Source organism: Hypanus sabinus, chromosome 28, assembly GCF_030144855.1.
Source record: "Hypanus sabinus isolate sHypSab1 chromosome 28, sHypSab1.hap1, whole genome shotgun sequence".
NCBI lineage: Eukaryota > Metazoa > Chordata > Chondrichthyes > Myliobatiformes > Dasyatidae > Hypanus > Hypanus sabinus.
Genome location: NC_082733.1, coordinates 36,768,396 through 36,793,189, shown reverse-complemented (window position 1 = coordinate 36,793,189; position 24,794 = coordinate 36,768,396). Strand labels below are relative to the sequence as shown.

At 41.9% G+C, this 24,794-nt stretch overlaps 1 protein-coding gene across 9 annotated transcripts in view; it reads right to left on the bottom strand.

The window, feature by feature from the left end:
* The window catches only part of LOC132382584 (A-kinase anchor protein 13-like), a 548,542-nt gene that overhangs the window by 186,260 nt on the left and 337,488 nt on the right, over positions 1-24,794 (bottom strand). For all 9 annotated transcript variants that reach the window (XM_059952931.1, XM_059952933.1, XM_059952936.1 and 6 more), the window contains exon 10: positions 23,991-24,057. In XM_059952931.1, coding sequence (XP_059808914.1) covers positions 23,991-24,057 — 67 coding nt within the window. The remainder of the gene's footprint in view (positions 1-23,990; positions 24,058-24,794) is intronic.

Genomic DNA, 24,794 nt, shown 5'->3' with positions numbered 1-24,794 from the left:
AAGCTTACTGTTCTCAACCTGGCTGTCATCACTCCTATGTTACAATACTGACTTCACTTCAATGATAGTGAACCGCGGTGGGGTGTCCTGAATGAAAGATCTCAAAGAAGCTTAAATGTTTTCATTCCATTCAGAATTAAACTCAGTTTAGAGCCACAGATACAGCACAGGAACAGGCCCTTTGATTATGCTACCCATTGAGTATCCATTTATACTAATTTCATCTTATTTCCATTGGGAGAAGCAGATGCTAGAATATGAGCAAAAATAAACTTCCAGAGAAATTCAGTCATAGACAGCATCTCCTTAGGGAATTGTAAACACAAGAGATTCTGCAGAAGCTGGAAATCTAAAGCAACTGGATGGAGGACCTCAGCAGGTCAGGCAGCATCTATGGGAACAAATAAACAGTCGATGTTCCAGGCTGAGGTATTCCTTCAGGACAGAGAAGGAAGGGGGAAGATGCCAGAATAAAAAGGTGGGGAGAAGAGGGGGTGGCTAGCTGGAAGGTGATTGGTGGGAAAGGTTCTGGGGTTGGAAACAAAGGAATCTGATAGGAACCTGTAGGGATATGGACAATTAATGTTCCAGTTTGAGATCATTCATCTGGACTGATTTAATTTACTTCTCCATCCTCTTAAGTATCCCTAGATTCCACCCCTCAACCACATACTAGGTGCTCAATTAACAAATTACCTATCAGCCCACATATCTTTGTGGAGGTGGGAGCAAACCTGAGTACTGAAGGAGACCCAATTCAGTTACCAAATCCACTTCCCATTACACCACTGGCATGCAGAGCCAGTGGTGTAATATCCAACTCTGGTGGTGTTCAGAGCTTCCTTCACTGTGTCAGTAGCCTTTTCTCGGTTTTCACAAGTCCTGGATGGAGACTCAGATGCTGAAGGATTCTTCATTGCTGTTCCTGTGTTTATCCAGTCAGGGTTGTTGGCCCTGAGCTGAATCCCTCAACCTGGAGGACTGGTGGACCACTCGCCTGTCCTCTACCCTTTGACCTATTTGACATGGGTGACCCTACCAAGAGCAAAAGCAAACAGCCCTGACTCTAGCCAACATCGCTCCCAAGGTCATTGAGGGACGTAAGCCTTTAAACCCAGAAAGGTTGCGGTCCTCTTGGGGGAATCAGTTACAGAAAATCCACAAACTCCACACAGACAGTACTGAAACTCAGGATAGAACCCAGGTTTCTGAAACTGTGAGGCAACGGCTCTACTGTGCCACCAAAGGTTCAAAGGTTAAAATCTAATTAACAGTACTTTCATATTGGCATTCTGCTCCAGATTTTCGGAAAGGATCCCATGCCATCTAATATTAGTCTGTCTGCCTTGCCAAGTGGCAGGGGTGGATATGGAAAGTTCCCAGTACTGTTACTTAAAATGGAGCAGACTGTTTTAGCACTTGTGGTAACATTCTTATCTTTTATTATCTATAAGATCTCATCTCAAATTCATAACTTTATTTACAATACCACTGCTTTATAAAGTGAGGCACTTTGGACACTGATAGGGATGTAATTAGATGTATCACAAGTTAACTTCCTGCAATAAACTTGACATTTCTCCCTCCACAATGCAGAACTACAAACACCTGAAATGCAGATCACCTGGACCACTTGTTTGTCAAAGCAAGCACGCAAATAAAATCACTGAATGATACAGAATGCTGGTGTTAGTCTGAGTCAGTTCCCTTCTGGTCAGCTGTAACTCATTGCTTGAGTGACAGACCACAGCCAAGTTCTAATGAAACGATGGAGCTGCTTCTTGTCCATTTACAAAGGAAGCTCTTCTTTATCAAAATAAACTTCATTCAAAATAAAAATGATTTGCAAGACTGAACTGCACAATGCCTTTTCGTTCTTACGTTCACTGTCAATGCTGTTCTGTTATCGTCCTCCAAAAAATAAAGAACAGGACTGTTGCCACTCACGTGGCCACCTGGGGCAGTATACCACTCCAGTAATTTAGGGGCTTCTTCACCAACTTGGCCACTCCATTTCCAGTAGCAGAAGAATCCAATGTTGTGGTCCTTCCCCATCAAACCCTCATGGTGGCGACACCGAGCTTCAGTGTGTCCCTCGGCATGATTCCTCCAGCCTCGAACGTGCCAGTTTGCAAATATTCCTCCATGGACATCTCGATGTGCTGCCAGATCAACAAATGCTGGGAGTCCTTCACCAAGTTGATGATCTGCCAGTAGTACTTGATGTCCGTCTCAATGTGTGTCCTTGGCATCTGCCTACAGATCAGTCACCACAAAAAATAGCAGAATTAGGCCATTTGGCCCATTGTGTCTGCTCCACCATTTCATTATGGCTGATTTATCCTACCCCATTCTCTCACCCTCTCTCCATAACCTTTGATGCCCTTTCTAATCAAGAATCTATTCACCTCCACTGCCGCCTGTGGCAATGAATTCTACAAATTCAACCCACTCTGCCGAAAGAAATTCCTCATCTCCGTTCTAAAAGGACATGCTTGTATTCTGAGACTGTGCCCCCTGGCTAGGCTCCCCTACTTTAGGGAACATCCTCTCCTCATCCACTCAGTATTCAATAGGTTTCAAGAAGATTACCTCTAATCCTTCTAACTCCATCGAGTACTGGTCTGCAGCCATCAACGGCTCCTCTTAGGTTAACCCTTTCATTCCCGTGATCATTCTCAGGAATGTCCTCTAGACCCTCTCTAATGCCAAACTGTCCTTTCTTAGATAAGGGGCCCAAAACTGCTCACGATACTCCAAGTGTTACACAGTACCTGTGCACTGTACAGCAGCTCCGATATCAACATGATCCTTGAGTGTTATGGTTATTACAAAGAGTTGAAATATCTGGTTCAAATTGTGACAGTAAAAGCCTTAAGACCCCCATGCATAACAAAGTCCAAGCGGTTTCTTTTTTTTGTCCGTGGTTCACTGCACAGAAGCCTCTTTCAACAAGGTAGGAGGATGGAAATGCAATAATGAGCAGGTTTCGCTCTGCTACAAAGACCAGGAAACTTAGTATGACAGTGTAGCCACATACAGGTGTGACACCACCCCCCCCTTTACAAAGGTAGAGTATTCCTATGAAACCTTTCTTAATCCAAAATGGCGTAAAGCAAAGAACCATTAATTTATATGGGAAAAATTTTCATAAAACTGAAAGTCCTCTTTGTAATGCGAAAACAGGCTATTAATGTCGGTCTTTTGTAAAAGTGAAGTGGCGTAAAGCGAACATTCATAAAGTGGGGGATACCTGTACCACAAAAGACAGCATTTTTGGAAGGCATTTTTTCCTCCATCATTCTAAGTTTTGATAATTTCTTCTTGCAAGTTTTCTTCCTGTTCTTTCACCTTGCAAAGGATTGGGTTAATTACCCAGTGCAGAATTTCCAGATCACTCAAATCCTTGATTCGATTCTGAAAATCCTACTTCAGTGACTGCAGGTCTAAGAGGTACTCTTGGCATATCACTGTCTGTGAAAGAGAGTGCAATAGTTTTCATGCAGAGAAACTGTAAGAACACTTTCCTCCCAATGCTTGCTTATATATTTTAAATTTTCTGATAAAAGTGGACCTGATGAAGGGTCTTGGTCTGAAACGTCAACTGTACTCTTTTCCACAAAGTACATCTTTTCCATGGAATACATTTTATTCCATATCTTCTTTTTATATATTTCTATATTTTATATAACTTCTACTTTTTATATATTTCTTTATGCTTCATAATTGCTGAATGTTGCTGTTTATTATTGCACGTTGCAGTAAATTCTTAGTACATGTGAATGTCTATTGTGAATAAAGTTGATCCTTCATTTAAAATTGCTCATCTCTGCAGATCAAAGACACTAAAATTAAATTCAAATGCAAGTAATTTTCCAAAGAAAGCAGTTATCCCAGTCCAGTATACATATTAGAATGCAGGTCCTTATTTTGTTTCAGAGAAATAGGATGGAACAGGTTCTTCCAGCATAATGAACCCCCCCCCTGCCCCAATTTATTTAACACTAGTCTAATCGCCACACAATTTACAATGACCAATTAACCTACTAACAGGCATGTCTTTGGATCGGGGAGCAAAACAGAGAGCTGAAAGGAAACCTATGTGGTTTCCACAGAAAATGTATAAACTCACAGACGGCGCCAGAATTGAATTACGATTCTTTCTTCACTTGCTGATACTAAGAAGTAATTTCTAGTTGCCACCTATCATACCAGCAGGTTTGAGGGCTTCGGGAGGGAACCTCAATACCCACAGGAAACTGACACAGTCACTGACAGAACATGAACGCTCTCCAGATACAGCATCTGAGGCCAGGATCGAACCCATATTCCTGGAATTGTGACAACAGCCATCAGCAGTTCCACTGCCCAAGGTGGAAGAGATGCAGAAGCGGTGGATGTAACTTCCAGTAAACTTAACAACAGCTGAATTACAGCACAATTGAGTAAAAGAACAGCCAGGGTCTTTAGCCCAGGGCAGAAATAGTTAAATAGAAATGGGATCAACTTGGAAAATATGTAGTTAGTACCTTTGGTTACCAGTGTCTTCAACACAATTAATTGTTAGCAAGTCAGAAAGAGAGACACATCAAACAAATTGGCGCATTCATGAACCTTGCATTTCCCCGGACATCTTCCATCTGAGAGTGAGTGGGTGGTCAGATTATTCACAGCCATTGGGAAAAATTCACTCCAGGCTTTAAACTGAAGCCTATATAATAGTTTAATGCATTACTAAAAAATAGTGAAAATGACCTGGGTTTCCAATATAACGGATATAAGGGATCTGAGAATACAGATACACAATTCCTTGGAAGTGGCATCACTGGTAGATAGAGTCATAAAGAAAACTTTCGGCACATTGATTTATGAAGGCCAATGTACTCAGCACTGGAGTTGGGATGTTATATTGAAATTGTATAAGACATTGTTGATTTGGTAATTTCGGAATTGTGGGCCGCTTTGGTTTCCTCGCTACAGGACAGATGTAAATAAGATGGTAAGAGTGCAGAGAAAATTTACAAGAATGTTGCCAGGTCTTGAGGACCTGAGATATAAGGAAAGGTTGACTAGGTTAGGACTTCACTCCCTACAGCATAGGAGAATGAGGGGAGATTTAATGCGAGTTCAGTTTCAAAATTTAAGGGAAATTTGAATAGATACATGGAGAACTATGGTCTGGGTGCAGGTTGATAGATGAGATAGAGTACTAGTTCAGCAGGATCTAGATGGGCCAAAAGGCCTGTTTCTGTACAGTAGCATTGTATGACTTGATACACTGAGCTGGAGATTGAAGGTGGCCTGCACTGGGGATGGAAGACAGTCTGTGTGAATGGATGGGAGGGAAGCGAGGGTTTTATTTTGTTGTTTGTTTTGTTGTTATTTTTGTTACCTGAGTTCTGCTGAGCACTGTGGGCATCTCATGTAGGCACTGTAATGTGCGGTAGCACTCGTGTACTGTCCCCAGCGTATCCTTAGGTTGTGTTGGTTGTTAATGCAAAGAACGTGTTTCACTATGTTTTGATGTACATATGACAAATGAATCTGAATCCAATTCATTGTACCATATAGCTCACCGAGTGATGTCCCGAGATGGTACCTCAAAGAAAATAGTAGATCTGAGCCATGACTTTGAAACTGTAACGGGGAGGAGGATTCAAATTTGGACTGAATGGGAGGAACCTCTTCTCTCAGTGTTACATAGATGGAACGCAATTCAATGAGAGAAGCCACTGCTTTCAAAAGGCAGCAACATGCTGAGACCCACCCCTACCCCCACAGTGAGCAGTTCATAGACCAAGTTGCAGTGGGTTTGCACTGAAGGCTGGCTAGGGAGTGAAGAGACACTGAGATCTCCACCTCCACAAGTCAATTAGTGAACCAGATGGGCTTTTAATGGTACTCTGGTAGTTTTTTGGTCATATAGCCTCTTCAATTCCACATTTAATTACTTGAATTAGTCATTTACCAGCTGCCATGGTGATATAGGGACTCAAGTACTTGGCTCAGTGCCCAGCCCTCTCTCATAACTTAACCACCATGATACTACACACTCATCTTCTTCTGCACAATGAATGGCCAATAAGGGAATCTATAAGAACACTGAATTTAGTTAATTAACTTATTTTAACAACCCCGGCAGCTGTGGCAGGGTGTGAAGTGTCTGTGGACCGCTGAATCAGTGATCTTACAGCTGTCTATCTATCTTAAAGCCGAAGGGTCTGATTCATGCTTGGTAAAAGAATAAATTTCAGTTTGGGATGGGACTGGATTAGATTTTATACCAGAACAGATCTCTTAACAAATAGATTACATCTCCCAACTACAGACCCATGGCTGACTTATCATCCCAGTCTGACCCAACCCACACAATTCATCAAAGGACCACACACGAAGTGCTGGTGGAATGCAGCAGGCCAGGCCTCATCTATAGGGAGAAGCAATGTCGACGTTTCGGTCCGAGACCCTTCGTCAGGACTAACTGAAAGGAAAGATAGTAAGAGATATGAAAGTGGGAGGGGGAAGGGGAGGGGGAAATCCGAAGTGATAGGAGAAGACAAGAGGGGGAGGGATGAAGCTAAGAGCTGGAAAGGTGATTGGCAAAAGGGATACACAGCTGGAGAAGGGAAAGGATCATGGGACGGGAAGCCTAGGGAGAAAGAAAGGGGGAGAGGAGCACCAGAGGGAGATGGAGAACAGGCGAGGAGTGATTGTGAGAGGGGCAGAGAGAGGGAAAAAAAGGGAGATAAAAGGGGGGGGGGATAATAAATAAATAAGGGATGGGGTAAGGGGAGGAGGGGCATTAATGGAAGTTAGAGAAATCAATGTTTATCCCATTAGGATGGAGGCTCCCTAGGGAAAATATCCAAGATTTTGTATGTATACTCTGGGCTTCCAGCATCTTCAAAATATCATGTTATGCTGTTCAAAAATTATTAATAATAATTTTTTGAATAGACAATTAAAAATACCATTTAAAAAGGATTGTTCATGTAATCATTTGCTATTTAAATAGTGACATGAGATGATCTGTGAGGATTTCAAGGCAGATAATCCAGTCACATATTTCTCACAACCATCTAAATGGCCCCAAACTGGTGTGAGATGCTTCCTGTTAAAACATCTCACTGCTTTGGGGTTGTAAAAAAAGTCTGTTTCATTTGGCAATAAAGACAATCATTATGCATCTTTTTATTATGGGTAGGGTTTAAAGAATCGATAGGTGGCAGTGCATGCCACGTGCCAACAGAATTTTTACACGTGCCTTCATGGTCACCACCCCCACAGAATGCAAGACTTGCTTCTTCAAATCTACTGAACTCTAGTTTTTAAAGTTTGACTCACATGCCCCATTAAGAATTTCCAATGAGGTGAACAATACCAAAGGAACCACATAAGTGTCACAGTAATGTGGCAGTTATCTTATGCTTTACAGCACCCGCAATCACAATCTGCAAAAAGTTTGTATGTTCTCTTTGTAACTGCCTGGGTTTCCTCTGAATACTCGGGTTTCCTCCCACAATCCAGAGACATGTAAATTGTGGACATGCTATGTTGACACTGGAAGCATGGTAACACTTACATTCTGCCCAAAGCACAATCCTCTAACTGCGTTTTTTGCAGGTGACACATTTCACTGTATGTTTCAATGCATATGTGACAAATAAAACTAATCTTATTCAACTTAACAAAAAAAGGTCATTTGGAATGTAATGTTCAAATTAAGCTGCAACAGTTTGAAGATGTAAGGGGTACAAGTTTAATTCAGAACGCACGGGAGAAAAGGCAACATGGTGGCATGATGGTTAGCACATTTTACGATACAGGTGACCTAGGTTCAATTCCCACCCGTGCTTGTAAGGAGTTTGTATGTTCTCCCATGACCGCATGGGGTTCCTCCGGGTGCTCTGGTTTCCTCCCACAGTCCAAAGACAAACCAATTGTTAAGTTAATTGGTCATTGTAAATTGTTAGGCTGGAACTAAATGGGGGGATTGCTGGGCGACGTAGCTCACAGTACCAGAAAGGCCTATTCCACACTGTGTCTAAATTAAAAAATAAAGCCCTTCTTTCTGTGTTCAGTTCATGGAGTAGAACTCTATCAATGTCGAGAACACATAGTTTTTAAAAAAAGTAAGGTATTCCTTTAGAGGGGAAACACAGGGATTTTGGTGGATGAAAGTCCAGCCTTCTCGTTTCTATCTCTGAATATTGTACTTGATGTAAGTTAGCCTGCTCAATGCCACTACATGTACAGTATCTTGCCAATTATGTTTTCTCTCAAGTAATTATATACCAGGGAGCTCAAATTAAAGAACCTGACAAAACAGAAAATTTTCAGTTAAGAATAAATTGTAGGTTATCTCATTTGTTGCTGTTCGTGTACACCAAAGAAGTGTGCACTAGTTTGCAGTAAACAGGAATCATTCTGCAGGTGCAGCCCAACTAAAAGCTATAAATGCAGTTGTCATAACAAGACCTAAACACTGAATCCCACAGAGATTTACTTCTGTGAAGAGAGCATATTTAGCACTACGCAAAGTTGGTTTTATTAAAGGGGTATTGCCACTTCAGTATCTTTCACAATGGATATGTTTGCAGACCTGATGATATTGTGGTTTGGATTTACTTTTGATTATTCACATTTCACTTTTATGTCATTTCCATTCACCTAGCATTTTGTGAATTCTGATGGCAAGGGTTGTAATATTATATTTTACTGAGCCCAACAGCATGGTCTCTGTGGAAATCTCTCGAGAAGTCCATTGGCTAACCTACTTCGTTAAATCATGAGTCATTTGATGGTTGGCAGGGGCTGCTTCAGTGCTGTATTACTCCCGACACATTAAAGCACTGCTGAACAATACCAGCCCAATTCAAATTAATTAACTGTGGAGATCTGCCCGCAGTTTCCTACAAGTGCCCCACCCAAAGGAGTGTGCTCTGATACACAGCTAGAGGAAGGAAGAAATGAATATAGGGTGAGGCAGTTGCATCAAACCAGCATAGACCATAGCAGTTTGTGACGGCAGCCCCAAGTTCAACTCACAAGGAGCATCTCTTTTTTTATATAAAGACAAGAAAGTCTGAAGATGTTGGAAATCTAAAGCAACACACACAAAATGCTGGAGGAACTCAGGTCAGGCAGCATCAATGGAAAAGAGTAAACAGTCGACAGTTTGGTCTGAGTCCTTTCTTCAGGAAACTTTATTTTATTTATTTAGAGATATAGCACAGCGACAGACCCTTCCAACCCAATGAGCTTGCACTGCCCAATTATACCCATGTGGCTAATTATAATAAGCCATACATCTTTGAAATGTGGGAGGAAACCAGAGCACCAAGGAGGCAACCCATGCAATAACGGGAGAACTTACAAGCTACCTACAGCCAGTGGTGGGAATTGAACCTGGGTTACTGTAATAGCGATATGCTAACTGCTGTGCTATGCTGTTAAGTGTTTCACACTCAATTCCTACTCCTGCAGCAAATCTGCTTTTAAAATGGCCTATTTGAAGACAATTTCTTATTCTGGCTAGAATACCATAAAGCAAGGCTCTTACATTTCAACAGTTTGATGCAATTTGAGAGTGTAGACTGATAATCTCAAAAAAATTAACCTGGGCTTTAAAGCTCTTCACTTATCTGTGGAAGAAAAAAAATGAAAAAGCATCTTCATCGTAGGAAAATGTGGCTGATTACCTACATGATTATTGGGATGAATGTAAAGCCCTCAAGATGTGTTCAGATCTTCTAAGTTGACCTTCTTTGTTAAGACTCTGGGAATCCAGTGAGGGAGTCTGAATTTGTAGATTCCCCGCGATCTGTGCCAAGGTAACCCCACGACAGGGAAAGTGTCACTGTTTTCCATGCAGAATGTTTGCTTTATCAGTTTGTTTACTAAATGAGGACATCATGGCAATGTTGATATTTATGCATCCTTTATTGATTTTGATCTGAGATGTGGTTAAGAGTCAACCACTTTAAATATGGCCTAGAGTCAAGGGCTACACTGGGTAAGGGTGGCATATGAGGCCAACCCAAAGCCACAACTACGTGTGGGATAGGAGGTGTTTAATCAGAGACTGGGTACTCTGAGAAACAGTGTTCACCTTCCACCATTAATTTCAATCTCCTGCATGTTCCTAAAGGAATGCTTCACTGTTCTCAGTTTTGTTGAATGAGTTTTAAAAAAAACTTGTTTCTAAGATGTTTCCAGAAACCTAATTGTTTCATGCCTACAGAACTCACTGTGTAGAGCTCCTGTGACTGGGAGGCTTTCCATCCCAATGTTATCCTGAGTGGTAGTATAACTAATGCTCTAAATTATCCCTTCTGCAGGTGGGTGACTTAATTAATGAGAATGTGGGGAGAATAGGCTAGAGAGAAGACCACTGAGAGCTGGGAGATTCATGAAGGGCTGAATGGCCTCCTTCTATATTGGAAGCAGATAATGGATGCATCAATTGGAACCTCAATAAGTTAGTGGTCCGACCAGCGATGGAACCAAATATTAACATGGTAGAAGGAATTCTGGAATGGGTTGGTTGCAAGGAAAGCACCCAAGGGTGGCATGGTAGTGCAGTGTTAGCACAAAGCTTTACGGTGTGCAAGCTGTGCAATCGTGGCTCGATTCCCCCCGTTGTCTGTAAGGAGTTTGTACATTCTCCTTGTGAGGGCATGGGTTTCCTCCGGTTCACTCCTGCATTCCCAATACATACAAGTTACGGTTAGAGAATTGTGGGCATGCTATGCTAGTGCTGGAAGCATGGCAGGCTGCCTCCAGCATTATAATGCTAATCTGATTTGACACAAAACAGTGCATACTTCCATGTACATGTGACAAATAAAGCTAACCTTTTAAAAACATTAAAACATTTCAAATCACACATAGTATATGTAATGACTACAAACAAATAACCTCAATGATGTTCCGCCATCATTAGTTCAAGATTCAAGATTCAAAAACTTTATTGTCATTCTAACCGTACACCAGCTCTGCAGGGCAGAATGAGACAGCATTTCCCAGGGGCAGTGCAATCATAACATAACAAGTGCAACACTAAATAATAAACATAACAATAAATAGTAAAACACAACAGCCACATGTTAGTTAAAATCAAGTTATAAGTGTCCAGTGCAAGTCAAAAGTGTCCAAAGCAGAGTCAGGTAGAGCAGCTATTTAGCAGTCTGACTGCCTGTGGGAGGAAGCTGTTTAGTAGCCTTGTGGTTTTAGTTTTGATGCTCCTGTAACGTTTAACTGATGGCAGAAGAAGAAACAGTTTATGGCGAATGTGTGAGGGGTCTTTAATGATGTACTGTGTCTTCTGATCATCTCTATGGTGTTTCTAGCTGTTGGGAGCAGAATTATTTTGAAAAAGTAGCTTGGCCCAGTTGGGACTTTCTGGGACACAGGATTTGATCATACAAGCCTGCAGGGTGTGTGACCGGCACTCTGCCTGGTGTGCAGCTAGCCTAACCTGGTTGCTAGGCACGATCGGGTAGGGGTGGAGAGATGGATGCGATAACTGAAGCCCAGCACTGGTGCCACATTTCGTTGCCAACAGTGACAAGCTATGAAATGTATAGAGGTGGAATTTCACCAAAAGCATCCAGGAACATTTGATATAACATTTTGGAGCCTTACAATTTGTTGGTACACATACATCAAAAGCCAAGGGTCAAAGTGTGAAACATTAGCAAGTATTAGCAGTTTGTTCTTCTATGGAGGCAAAGTTCAGGAAAACATTTCAATATGAATCAATATGAATCCAATAAATTGAGGAATTAGTAAAGAATACTTCAAAACTAGAAATTTGGTTTACACCTTCAATGGCTCTAGCAGAAAGCTTCTCTCCTGATCCAATGGGAATGGGCTGAAATTTTCTAGAGTCCAGAACAATGGAAAGTTCAAAGTAACTTCATCATCAAAGCATGTATATGTCACCATATACTGTCCTGAGATTCATTTTCTTGCTAGCATTCACAGTACAACAAAGAAATACATACAGAATCATTGAAAAAACTACGCACAAAAACAGACACTCAATGCACAAAAAATAAACTGTGCATATGCAAAATAAATAACAATAAACAAGTAAATAGATAATACTAAGATTGAGAATTGTAGAGTCCTTGAAAATGAATCTATAGGCTCATAATGAATCTATAGTTCAGAAAAGCCAAGATTCTTAAAAGGCTTGTCAGGATAGAAGCTGTCAGGCTGATTCCCTTGAGTAGATAGGTCTAGAACTACAGTCCAAGAACAAGGTTTTGGCTATTTAGAACCATATGTAAAGGCATCCTCCTTCAGCAGGGTATGAATCATTAGCACTCACTACCCTGGAGACCTCTGGATATCGAGTCAATGGCACATTCAAAGTTAAGCCTTCGATTACTGGTGAGTCAAAGGTCATCAGGATCAGGCAGAAAAATTGAGTTGTGATTCAAAATCAGTTCAGTCAAGATCTTACTGAAAGGTATGCACATTTGGACCAGAAGACATAGGAGCAGAATTAGGCCATACCATCAATTGAGTCTCTACTGCTATTCCACCATGGCTGATTTATTATCTCTCTCAATTCCATTCTCCTGTCTCATCCCCAGTCTTTGGTGCCCTTAGTAATCAAGAACCTATCAACCACTGCTTTAAATATACTCAATGACTTGTGTGGCAATGAATTCCACAGACTTGTTACCCTCTGGTTGAAGAAATTCTTCCTCATCTCTTTTCTAAAGGGATGTTTTATATTTATAATGCATTGCAGTTACTCTGCATGCATCTCTCAAATGGGTGATTCCTAGTAACAAAATGACGGGGAGCAAACAGTCAGGAACACGAACACATGGAAGTTTTCTTCCAAGTTGCACACATCCTTTTTTGGGAATACCTAGCTGCTCCTTCATCAACACTGGTTTGAAAATCCTGCAACTCATAGCAACACTATCATCACTGGAAGTCCTGCAGGCAGTGAAGAAGATTCTCACCTCCTTGTCAGGGGCAAGCGGAGAAGGGCCACGAGCGCTGATCTTGACAACAAATTCCAGTTTCCTGAAACATTTCGGAATTAGTCAGGGGATAAAGGCAGAAAGAAGGCAGGAGATTGGCACTTAGAGGGAAAATGGATAGGCCATAATGAAATGGTGGAGCAGACTCAATAGGTCAAACGGTCCAATTCTGCTCCCTACATCTTATGACACAAAGTACACCGGCCAACCACAAGTTATATCGTCTAGGTGAAATTGGGGGGGGGGGGGTAGAGAGAGGGAGGACTGAAAGATGAATAAAGAAAAGACCACAAAACTAAACACTAGCAGCTCCAGGTGTTATAAACCATACTTCCAATTAAACTGATTGAATGGCATCTCTGTCTTGAAAATAAATTTGGCATTGCACGTGTTTTTCCTTTAACTGATCTGTAAATATTGGCATCAGTCCAGTCAAAACAGCAAAGTTCTAATCCTTTGAGAGTGCGCTTTTTCTCCTTCCTATTTGGACCACACAAACCTTAAAATAACCTCAGGGAAATAAATCTGTAATTGTCTGCGTGATTTTACATGGATAAAATGAGAATATTTATTTATGTAGTATTTGTTGTCTGGGAACTCTGGAGATATCATTCTCCATCTGACTGTTGGCCTGGTATATACATCTGATAAAACAGATTCAGTTTGAACAGAAGGGAGATGTATAAACCCTTTGCTGGCTTAATGTATGTACTTCAGTTCAGTTAGGTTTGAGTGCTGGGATTGGATGTTATCCAATCGCACAGGTCATGAACCTAGAGTGACCTATTGAATCCTTCAAACCTGGATGCCGTTAACGAACACAAAGCAAAAAGCATAGAAGTCTTGGAGAGATCCTTCCCTACCTAGGAATTGAAGCAATACAGTTGCATTGTTCAATTTGTGTCCTGAATATTGGTGGCTGACTGAAATGTTTCTGCTCCTAAAGGATTAATCCATCTCAGTCATGACCAACCAATCACCAGGAGACTGGAATCTTGCAACATTAGACACCAGTGGGTAGATGAGTGAAGAATCACACATGGTTATATAAGAGAGGTATTTGGGGTCCACCAGCCTTCGAACAATCAGCATTCAGGGAGGGATGGTGAAGAGCCCAAGCAGCAGTTGGCCACGACTTGCTCTGACTCTTGAAGAGTGTAGGTAACTAATGGGTGTGGGAGGGAGATAGAAGAGAAAAGGTTGAGTAAGGAAGAGAAGCAAAGAGGCAGGCTGAAGAAAAAACATCAGGGCAGGTGGACAGAGGTGGCAAGAAGGGGATCAGGGCAAGAAATGAGATATTGGGGTGATGAAGGGCGTGGACAATATTATGTAGGTGTCTAAGCATCTGTTCACATGACAAAAAAATGTGCATGAATGCATCTTCTGCAAGCGTGTGCCAAACTGGTTTGTAATAGTCCCAGACCTTCACTCCATTGGACCAATATCTCTGTCTGTTCAGTGACATGGCAGATAGCTTGTGATACTCAACTAACTTCAGCAGAACTCATGCACAGACATCTTCCACTGCTTGGAATGGGAGGGGAGGCAAATCATACATGATTTCAAGAATCGGCCTAATGAAATTTTAAACTTCATGAACTCATTTAAACTCATATTAAACTCATTTGCCCCACCCAAATGAGGGGCATCTGCTTCATGTGTTACATTCAATGCAAAACAAACTAATTTTCGTCAGGAAGGCAAGAGGTCCCAAATAAGCCTTACTGTTTTTAAATGCTGGGGTAGTAGAAAGGATCTCCAGTTTCAAGTTTATGGGGATGAACAACATTGAAGAACTCTATTGATCTGTCAATACAACCTCAATAGTAGGGAAGGCACAACAGCTTCTATACAACCTGAGGAGCTTAAGGAGAGCTGATCTGCCCCAAAACCTGCTGCCAAACTTTTATCCATGTGCAATAGACAGCGTACTTCATCGTTCCATCACAGCAGATTTATTTGCCCATTTGCCTGCCTTCTCCTTGTAACACCTGAAGCCTTTACTAATCAAAAACCTATCAACCTCCACTTTCAATATACCCAATGACTTGGCCATTGTAACTGTTTGAGGCAATGAATTCCACAGATTCACCACCATACAGCTAAAGAAATTCCTCCTTATCTCTGTTCTAATGGGACATCCATGTATTCTGAAGAAATGCCCTTTGATCCCAGACACTCCAAAAACTGGAAACATCCTCTCCATGCCCACCCTATTCAATAGGTGAGCACAACTAACAAACCAGCACAGGTTGGATGAATAACCAACCAAAACACAAGAAGGCTCTTGAGATATTATGATCCCCAAAGATGGAATGCCTAAAAGACATGACTAAGGTGATTACCATAACCTTTAGCAGTGTCCTTAGTGGATGATCCACGATGGCTGCATCTTGAAATCCACACACACGGAAGCTAGTGTCCAACCAAACCAACTCAGTGCAGGTGATATCAAGAATTAACCAAGTACAGTGAAGGCTGAGGACATCGTGACTCTGGTATTGAAGATGCACTCCAGAACTAGTAGGTTCAATTCCAAGGTGGCATGGTAGCATAACGCTTTTACAGTATCAGGAACCTGGGCTCACTTCCAACACTGCAATGGGTTTGTATCTTCTCTCTGTGAATTCATGGGTTTCCTCCGGGTGATCTGGTTTCCTTCCACATTCCAAAGATGTACTGGTTAGCAGGTAAATTACATGGTTTAATTAGGCTCACTGGAAAAGCCTGTTACCAAGCTGTGCCTCTGAATAAATAGAAATACAAGATACAAGACTTGTAGCTACCTGACTATTTGGGCAAATTCCCAGGTATGTCGTCTATACAAAACAAAAAGAGAAATCCTACCCAGCTAATTGCCTCCAAGAATCTTTCAGCATAGTAATGAAAGGTATCATTACATTGCTATCAAATATCATCTGCTCTTCAATAAACTGCTCACCAGTTCTCAAAGGTTAGCTTTATTTGACACACGTACAAAGAAACATACAGCCAAACGCGTCATTCACGGATCGATTCAGCGAGGATTGCGCTGAGCAGCTCTGCAAGTGCCGTCAACGTGGCATGCCCACAACTCACTAACCCTAACCCACACGTCTTTGGAATATGGGAGGAAACTGGAGCATCTGGACCCGTGTGGTCAGGGGGAGAATGTACAAACTCCTTACAAACAGCGGTGGGAATCGAACCCTGATAGTTGGCACTGTAAGGCATTACACCAGGAGCACTCATCCTAGTATAGCCCTGATACCAACGTGCAGTGGGCTTTCATCTCTGATGTCAAGGTAGTGCTTGGTCCATTGCAAAATCATGGTGATGGCATCAAGGAGCTGAACTAACGGAGAAGGTAATGGAATTATGTGGGAAAACTTATTCCTAGCAGGAGTCACACTTTAAAGTCATAGAGTCAAAAAGCACTACAGCACTAAAACTATCCTTTTGGCCTACTATCTAGTCAATGCCCAAGTATTATTTGGCCTATTTACATCAATCTGCACTTGGACCATAGAACTCATTACCACTCCAATCCAAGTATCTATCCAAACCACATCTTAAATGTTGAAATTGAACCCACATCTGCCACTTCCTCTGGCAACTTGTTCCACAATCTCACCACTGAGGACTTCTCCCTCATTTTCCTCTTCAACATTTCACCTTTCACCCCTAACCTGTGACCTCACCCAACCTCAGTGGAAGAAGCCTGCTTGCAGATAGCCTATCTATATTCCTTATAGATTTGAACACTTCTATCAAATCACCCCTTATTCACACCTTGCACAAAAAGATCGTTCCGGATATGAATGGAAGCCGATCAACTTCATCCCAGAACTTTCTCGACCATGAGGTTTGAACTACAATGTTCAGCTTCTTCATCAATGGTTTGCTAACTTCATGAGGTCTGGAGTGACAGGTAATGATCTTTTCTGAAGTGTCCAGCTCCACAGACTAACTCCTCAGATTATAAAGCAATCTATCTACAATTTACACTCAGTGCTGCTTTATTAGATGCCACTTGAGTGAATGTTCATGTCCTACTGCCGCTGTTGCCCATCCACTTCAAAGTTTGACGTGTTGATCTCTTCTGCACACTAATGTATCACGTCACTATTTGAATTACTGTCGCCTTCCTGTCAGCTTGAACCAGTCTGGTCATTGTCCCCTGACCTCTCTCGTTAACAAGGCACTTTCACCCACAGTACTGCCACTCACAGGATATTTAAATTTTTTTTGCACCATTCTCTGTAAACTCTAGAGATTGCAGCACATGAAAATCCCAGAGATTAGCGGTTTCTGAGATACTCAAACCACCCCGTCTGACACCAACAATCATTCCACGGTCAAAGTCACTTAGATCACATTTCATCACCATTTTGATGACTGGTGTGAACAACAACTGAACCTCTTGACTATGTCTTCATGTTTCGATGCATTAACTTGCTGTCACAGAATTAGCTGATTAGATACTTGCATTGACAAGCAGGTGCACAAGTGTACCTAATGAGTGTATGTAGTCTGTGACAAAACCTGGACCCTAGACACCTCTCAGTGACAAGCAACATCTGTGCCAGACAAGAGTCCACCCACTTCTCTAGACTTTTAACTAACATCACAAAACCCTTTGCCATCGACATGATGGTGCAGAAGCAAGATACACCAATAACCAGAAACATTATTAGATCCGTCTAAAAGTCCAAGTTCAGAAGTTCAAAGCATATTGGCAAATTTGTACCTTACAGAACCTGGACACTCAAAACAAAGAAACACAATAGAATCCATGAAAAACCCTGCGCAACAAAGACCGTCAAACAACCAATGTGTGAAAAAGCAAATTGTGCAAACAATATAAAAAGTAAACAAATAATTCACAGAACATGATCCACAGAGTCCCTGAAAGGGAGTCCACAGCTATGGAACCAGCTCAGCACTGAGGTGAGTGCCAATGGCTGCAGGCCACAGCTGGAGAGTCAGTTCAGCACTGAGGTGAGTAAAGCCTCATAGGGTAAGTGAGCTAAACACCAGTCCATCCTCCGCTTTCGATGCCTTTATCTTTTTAATCTGGATCTGCATTTAAATTGGCAAAACATTGGTTTGTTTTCCACTTTTGGGCCTGGGCCCCGCCACTTCAACCTGGCGCGAAGTTTCAATTTGGCCCAAAATTTAAATCTGGCGTGATGTCCACTGCAGCAATGGCCAATGAGGCTGCACCTGCATTCTCAAGAGTCCAGTTCACCAAATCCTTCAGGATACCACAAGAACGCCAGGCCGTACAGATCATTCAACAACACAACTCTCTGGGAAATTACAGGCTGCGGATTTTTGTGATCATAGTCCAGAAATTCAATGGTTCAATCCAATGTCAAAGTATGTATACAGTATCCATCCCGAAATCCTTCCTTTTTACAGACATCCATGAGACAGAGAAAGAAAAACCCAAAGAACGACTGACAGAAAAATATTAGATCCCCAAAGCCTTCCTCCAGCCTGCCATGCACAAGCAGCGGCAAAGCATCAACCCTCCCTCCTCCACCTCCCCCCACTTGTCCCAGCAAAAGCCCACCCTCCATTACACAATAGCATGCCCCCAGAGACCATGTTTCAGAGACCATCAAAAACTACTGTCCATCCCAACACCTCGACATAGAATAGAATGGAATAATAAATGGAACAGGAGGTTAGAAGCTGGAACTTCTGCAGTGAATTACCCCGTCTTCTCTATCAAATCAAGGAACCAAAGGAATGCTCTTCCATTTGACAGAGCTACACTTATCTAGACAATAGAAACAGCAAACAGCCCACTCTTGCAAATCCTCCTTTAGACAACTGACTTCCTCCATCACTGCTCCCAACCTTTCTTATGCCATGGACCCCTACCATTAACTGTGGGGTCCGTAGACCACAGGTCGGAACCCCTATCTGCATCTCTCACCACACCTCTGCACCTCATACTGCAGAGGCACCAATCACAATGGTAGATCGCCACTTCCAAGATCACTGCTAAATTCCAGATAGACCCAACCACTTTAAAGCGCAGGTGACCTGGGTTCAATTCCTGCTGCTGCCTGTACGGAGTTTGTACTTTTTCCCCATGAGCGCATGGACTTCCTCTGGGTGCTCCGGTTTCCTCCCACAGTCCAAAGATATACTGGTTGATAGGTTAACTGGTTAGTATAAATAATCCTGTGATTAGGCAAGGATTAATTTGGGGAATTAGAACATAGAATAGTACAGCACAGTACAGGCCTTTCAGCCCACAATGTTGTGCCGACCCTTGAAACCTGCCTCCCATATATCCCCCCACCTTAAAATACTCCATATACCCATTTAGTAGTCTTTTAAATTTCACCAGTATATCTGCCTCCACCACTGACTTGGGCTGTGCAGTGTGGCTTGAAGGGCCTATTCTGTGCTGTATCTCAATCAATCAATAAGTAAATTCCCACAGGCTGAGTAACAGAAAACAATCAGATATTATCAGCTACAGTAATGCCCATTGATCTATAGCCTTCCTTTCCCCCTCTCCCTTTCCATATTCTGTCCAAGGTAAATCTGGTACACATATTTGGATTTAATTGTGATATTATTGGAAGTTGGAGTTATGTCCATGTGCGTGTAGGAAGGTGGGAAGGAGGAATGAGGTTTATTTTGCTGATATTCTTTTGTTGCTTGTGGTGTTCTGGACTGTTCTGCTGACCATCATGGGCATGCTATGTTGCTGCTGTAATCTGTGGTGACACTAGTGGGCTGCCCCCGTATATCCTTATATCCTTAAGTGTTCTGTTTGTAAATGCAAATGACACACTTCACTGTATGTTTCAAGTACACACCCCCCCCCCCCCAATGAAACAATGTTCCTCCAAGGTGCACAACACAGTACATATAACTAACACACAACACAAAGTACTATTACCATAAATAAATTAACAAATAATAAAATATTGTGGAAGATTGACATTTAGCATGGTGCATTTACCACACAAGTTAAAAAGTAAACAGTATAACTCTACTGGTGCTTCATAAGGGGCGAGACCCAGGTGGTGACAGGGTGTTCAGTAGCCTCACAGCCTGGAGGGAGAAGCTATTTCCCATCCTAACGGTCCTTGTCCGAATGCTATAGTACCTCCAGCCTAATGGTAGGGGGGGGGTCAAAGACATTGTGGGACGGATGGGACGAATCCTTGACAACACTAAGGGCTCTGGGTATGCTTTGCTCCCGAGAAGTATCTCGGATGGGTGGAAGTGAGTCCTGATGATCCTCTCAGCAGTCCTCACAATCCTCCGTAGGGTCTTGTGGCTAGATGGTTTGCAACACCCAAAGCAGACAGTGATGCAGTTGGTCAGGACGCTCTCAATGGTACTCCTATAAAAACTGGTTAAGATGGTGGGAGGTGAGAGCCTCGCTCACCTCAATCTCTTCAGGAAGTGGTGATGCTGCCATGCTTTCTTGACTCAATAGGTGGTGTTGAGGGACCAGGTGAGATCATCCATTTCAGTGCACACCCAGAAACTAGGTGCTTCTAACTCTCTCTACGGAGTAGCTATTCATGCCCAGTGAGGCGTGGTTAGCCTGGACTCTCGATGTACACATGATAAACAAATCCGAATCTGAATCTACTGCTGCACTAAAATTGTTCAATCATCATTGCAGGGCAGCGGTGACACAAGGACAACGGAAGGAATACATGAAGCGTTACAAGGGAAACTTTGAAATGTCACATTGAATAGATACCCAATTCATGACTCTGGCTACATTTTATCCATGACTGAGTTATCTGATAAGTTGCAGTTATGAATCTGTGTTAAGTATCTCACTCCTAGCGTGGCCTTGTTGTAATCATTCCCAGTTGTGTAGTCAGAATGACTGGAAAGCGACCAGTTTGCACTCTCTCACTCTGCCCTACAGAGGAGCTATTGTCACTTGAGCAAGTCCTGATTCTTTAATTACTATCATGCTCCAAAATCCTTCACATTCAGCATGCAGTGCTGCCTAACAGGAGCCACTGTAGTCAAAACATTTAAAACTTAGTTAAGTGTGTAGGGGTGAATTAATATAAATGCCCATTGTGCCCAACGACATTCACATTTGAGTGCATTTGAGTAAGAGTCAATCTGAAATAATTAATTTTTATATTAAAGATTGGGGTATAGTTTCATCAATTGGGATGTAGATTGAGAGAGTGGGGTGTGGGAAGGCATTTGACTCCTGAAGCCACAGTAAAATATAGAGGGGTATTTATAGTTTATTTTATTTTATTCAGAGACACTTTGGAATTGGCCCTTTCAGCCCTTTGAGCTGCACTACCCAACAATCTCTGACAGCCCCGATTTCACCCTTGCCTAGTTGCAGGACAAATTATAATGACTAATTAACCTATTTTGGACTGTGGGAGGAAATTGTATGACCCGGAGGAAACTTGCACGTTCCATGGGGTGGACATATAGAGACTTCTTACAGAGAACGCCGGGATTCGACTATGAATTCTGACACCCCCAGCTGTAATCGCATTGCATCAGCCACTAATGTGGCGCCCAGTGGGAAAAATGTGACATAACTTGTATTTGATTTGGACACTAGTACCCAATCAGGAGAACAGAAAACTTTTGAAAAACAAAATAGATCTACAATCATAATGTTTAAAACTTTCAAAACCTTTATAGACATCTTTGTTCCATGACTTAAGTTGGAAAGAAAACTGTAATCACATCAAATTTGACGCAGAGCATAACAATTGGACAGTGTTCAAACTACTGCAGGCATAGAAATTCTTCAGTAACTATTCATGAGATCATATCCACAGTGAGACAGATAGCCCCAAAGGATAGGGTGGCAAATGGTCTGCTTGAACACAATCTTTACAATAGAGCAATGGGTCCAATCCCAAGCCAGATTGAATGGGCATCACAACAAACACAGCAGAAATTAGATGAGAGTCAGGCTCCTTGGGCAGTAGTTATATCCCATGAAAATTGCTGAATAACTTGCCAACTTTCACAGAAATATAAACGGAAAATAGAAAAGCTTGTGAAGTGGCGACTGCTTAAGGCACATTGTTGAAGATTTGCAACAGAAGTAGGAAAAATGCTTCCTTTATAAGCTTTAAAAAAATAAGTGCTTTCCCAGCACTATTAACTTAGCTGAAAATGACTATGACTCCAAAGGTATTATTTATTATCAGAAACTCATCTGTTTCCATGGATCAGTTTGAAATACTGCAGTCGTACCTCCAAGTCTGAGTTTGAACTGCAAAGCTTAGTGGAGGAATGAGACTGGAAAAAGAGTAGGGGTTTGGGAAAGATGGAAAATTATCTGTGTTTTGTCTCTGAACCAGCATCCCTTTGAGCAGTTCTTGGTTTTGCCAGATTCCTATTTGGGAGAGTTAACTGGCTACATTTGATCTTTTTTTCCATTGGCTGTAAAGTACTTCAGGGAGTCAAGAAAGAATCTCTATGAACACTTTCTCTTTTATCATAGGTCCATATTATCTTTTAACACCAGTCAGAATGAAATATTCATTCTCACAGCATGGCTGGTGTTGCAAGTGCATCAGCTCAGTTTTTTTTTTAGGTTGTGGCTCAAAATCAGCACTGGATGCACTTGGATTGAATAAACATGTTCCTAATATGAAATCTTCATAATATTAAATACTTAATAAACACAGGCTTGAGGGACTGGACGTCATTTCTGTCTGTGCACATTGACGCTGTCTGGACTCAATCACGAATAGTCCAACCCCAGGCATCATGATTTCTCCATCTACAGTACTGCGCAAAAGACTTAGGTAGATACATATATAGCTAGGGTGCCCAACACTTTTGCACTGTACTGCATTTGTTAACATGGAGTGAGAGCGAGTTTTTAAATCTAGTGGGAGAAAAGGATGTTTGGAATGGTGAGGGTGGAGACACACCCAACCCTGAGACACCAAGCAAGGTAATTTGATTCCAACCAATTGGTTTATGATCACTACAGAATGCCCCACTGGTGCTTTCTGCTCCCTCCCCTCTCCCTTCCCCTTTTCCCCAACTGTGATTCCCCTCTCCCTGCCCCTTCCCACTCTCAGTCCACAATAGAGACCCATATCAGAATCAGGTTTATCATCACTCACATATGTCATGAAATGTGTTTTTCTGTGGCAACAGCACAGTGTAATATGTAAAATTACCACAGTACTGTGCAAATGTCCGAGACTTTTACACAGCACTGTGTGAGGTGATTTGGTACATCACCAAAAACTCTAACAAAGTTCTACAGGAGTACCAGGAAGAGCATTCTAACTAGTTGCATCACCATCTGGTATGGAGGGGTCACTGTACAGCTGCGGAAAAAGTGGCAGAGCGTTGTAAACTCAACCAGCTCCATCATGGGCACTGTACTTCCTACCATTGAGGACGTCTTCAAAAGGCAATGCCTCAAGAAATTGCATCTATCATGAAGGACCCTCACCATCCAGATAAAAATGCTTTCTTCTCATTACTACCTTCAAGGAGAAGGTGCAACAGCTTGAAGACACGTGCTCAAAGTTTTAGCAACAGCTTCTTCCCCTCTGCCATCAGATTTCTGAATGGTCCATGAATATTTTGCTCTCTTTTTGCACTGTATATTGTTTATATGTTCTTATTGTAAGTTATAATAATGCTTATGTATTGTACTGTATTGCTGCCACAGAACAGATTTTATGGCATATGTTAGTAATGATAAATCTGTTTTTGATTCTGAAATATTAACTCAATTCCTCTTCCTGAAAATGCCTGAGTTTTTCCAGCATCTTGTGTTTTTAATTTTACATTTCCAGCAACCGTAGTTTTCTTCAAATCTTTAATTATCTTTCTCATTTCAATTTACTTCTGGGTCACGGGATGGTGAACAATTAATAGTCGCAGTCGTTCATGAAATTTGATCACCAGCAGATTTCAGAATTCAATCATCATCCTGCTCTTGCTGCAGTCTAACTTTGTGAAAGGTGTGAAAGGTGAATATCTCCTTACCAGCTGCTTCAGGTCTCTCCTTTGTTTGGACCAAACTGGGATTGGGGCACCAGCTCTCTCGGTTAATCTGAAAGGTAAAACCAGAGTGTTAGACCAAAGACCAGAATCTGCATTCTCTGTTTTCTATTTTGGGATGTGGAAGTCACTGACAAGGTGAACATTTATTGCCTTGTCCTGGCACCACCGTAGTGTGGCAGTTAATTTAACACTTCTATAGCTCAGGGCATTCCAGAGATTGGATGTCAATTCTGGCTTCTAAGAAACAAAACTTAGTGTACATTCAGATGATAAGCCTCTTAGCATTGCATCAGATGGTTACACTCATTCCATGCTATATGTACACTGTGGAGAGTATCCTAACTGGTTATATCACAACCTGCATATGGAAACACCATTGTCTAGGAATGGAAAAATCCAAAAAATCATGATGAATGCAGCCCAGTCCATCACCAGGCAAAACCCTCCCCATCACTGAGCACAGCTACACAGAGTGCTGTTACAAGAAAGTAGCATCTATCATCAAGGATCCCTACCATCCAGGCCATGCTCTCTTCTTGCTGCTACCTTCGGGCAGGATGTGCAGGAGCCTTACTTCCCACGCCACCAGATTCAGGAACAGTTATTAGCCTACAAGCATCAGGCTCCTGAACCAGCGTGGATAACTTCACTCAGCTCAACACTGAACTGATTGAACAACCTATAGACTCACTTTCAATGACATTACAACTCAGGTTCTCAGTTTTTATTTACTTATCGGTCTATTTATTTATTTATATTTGCACCGCCTACCTTCGTTTGCAATTA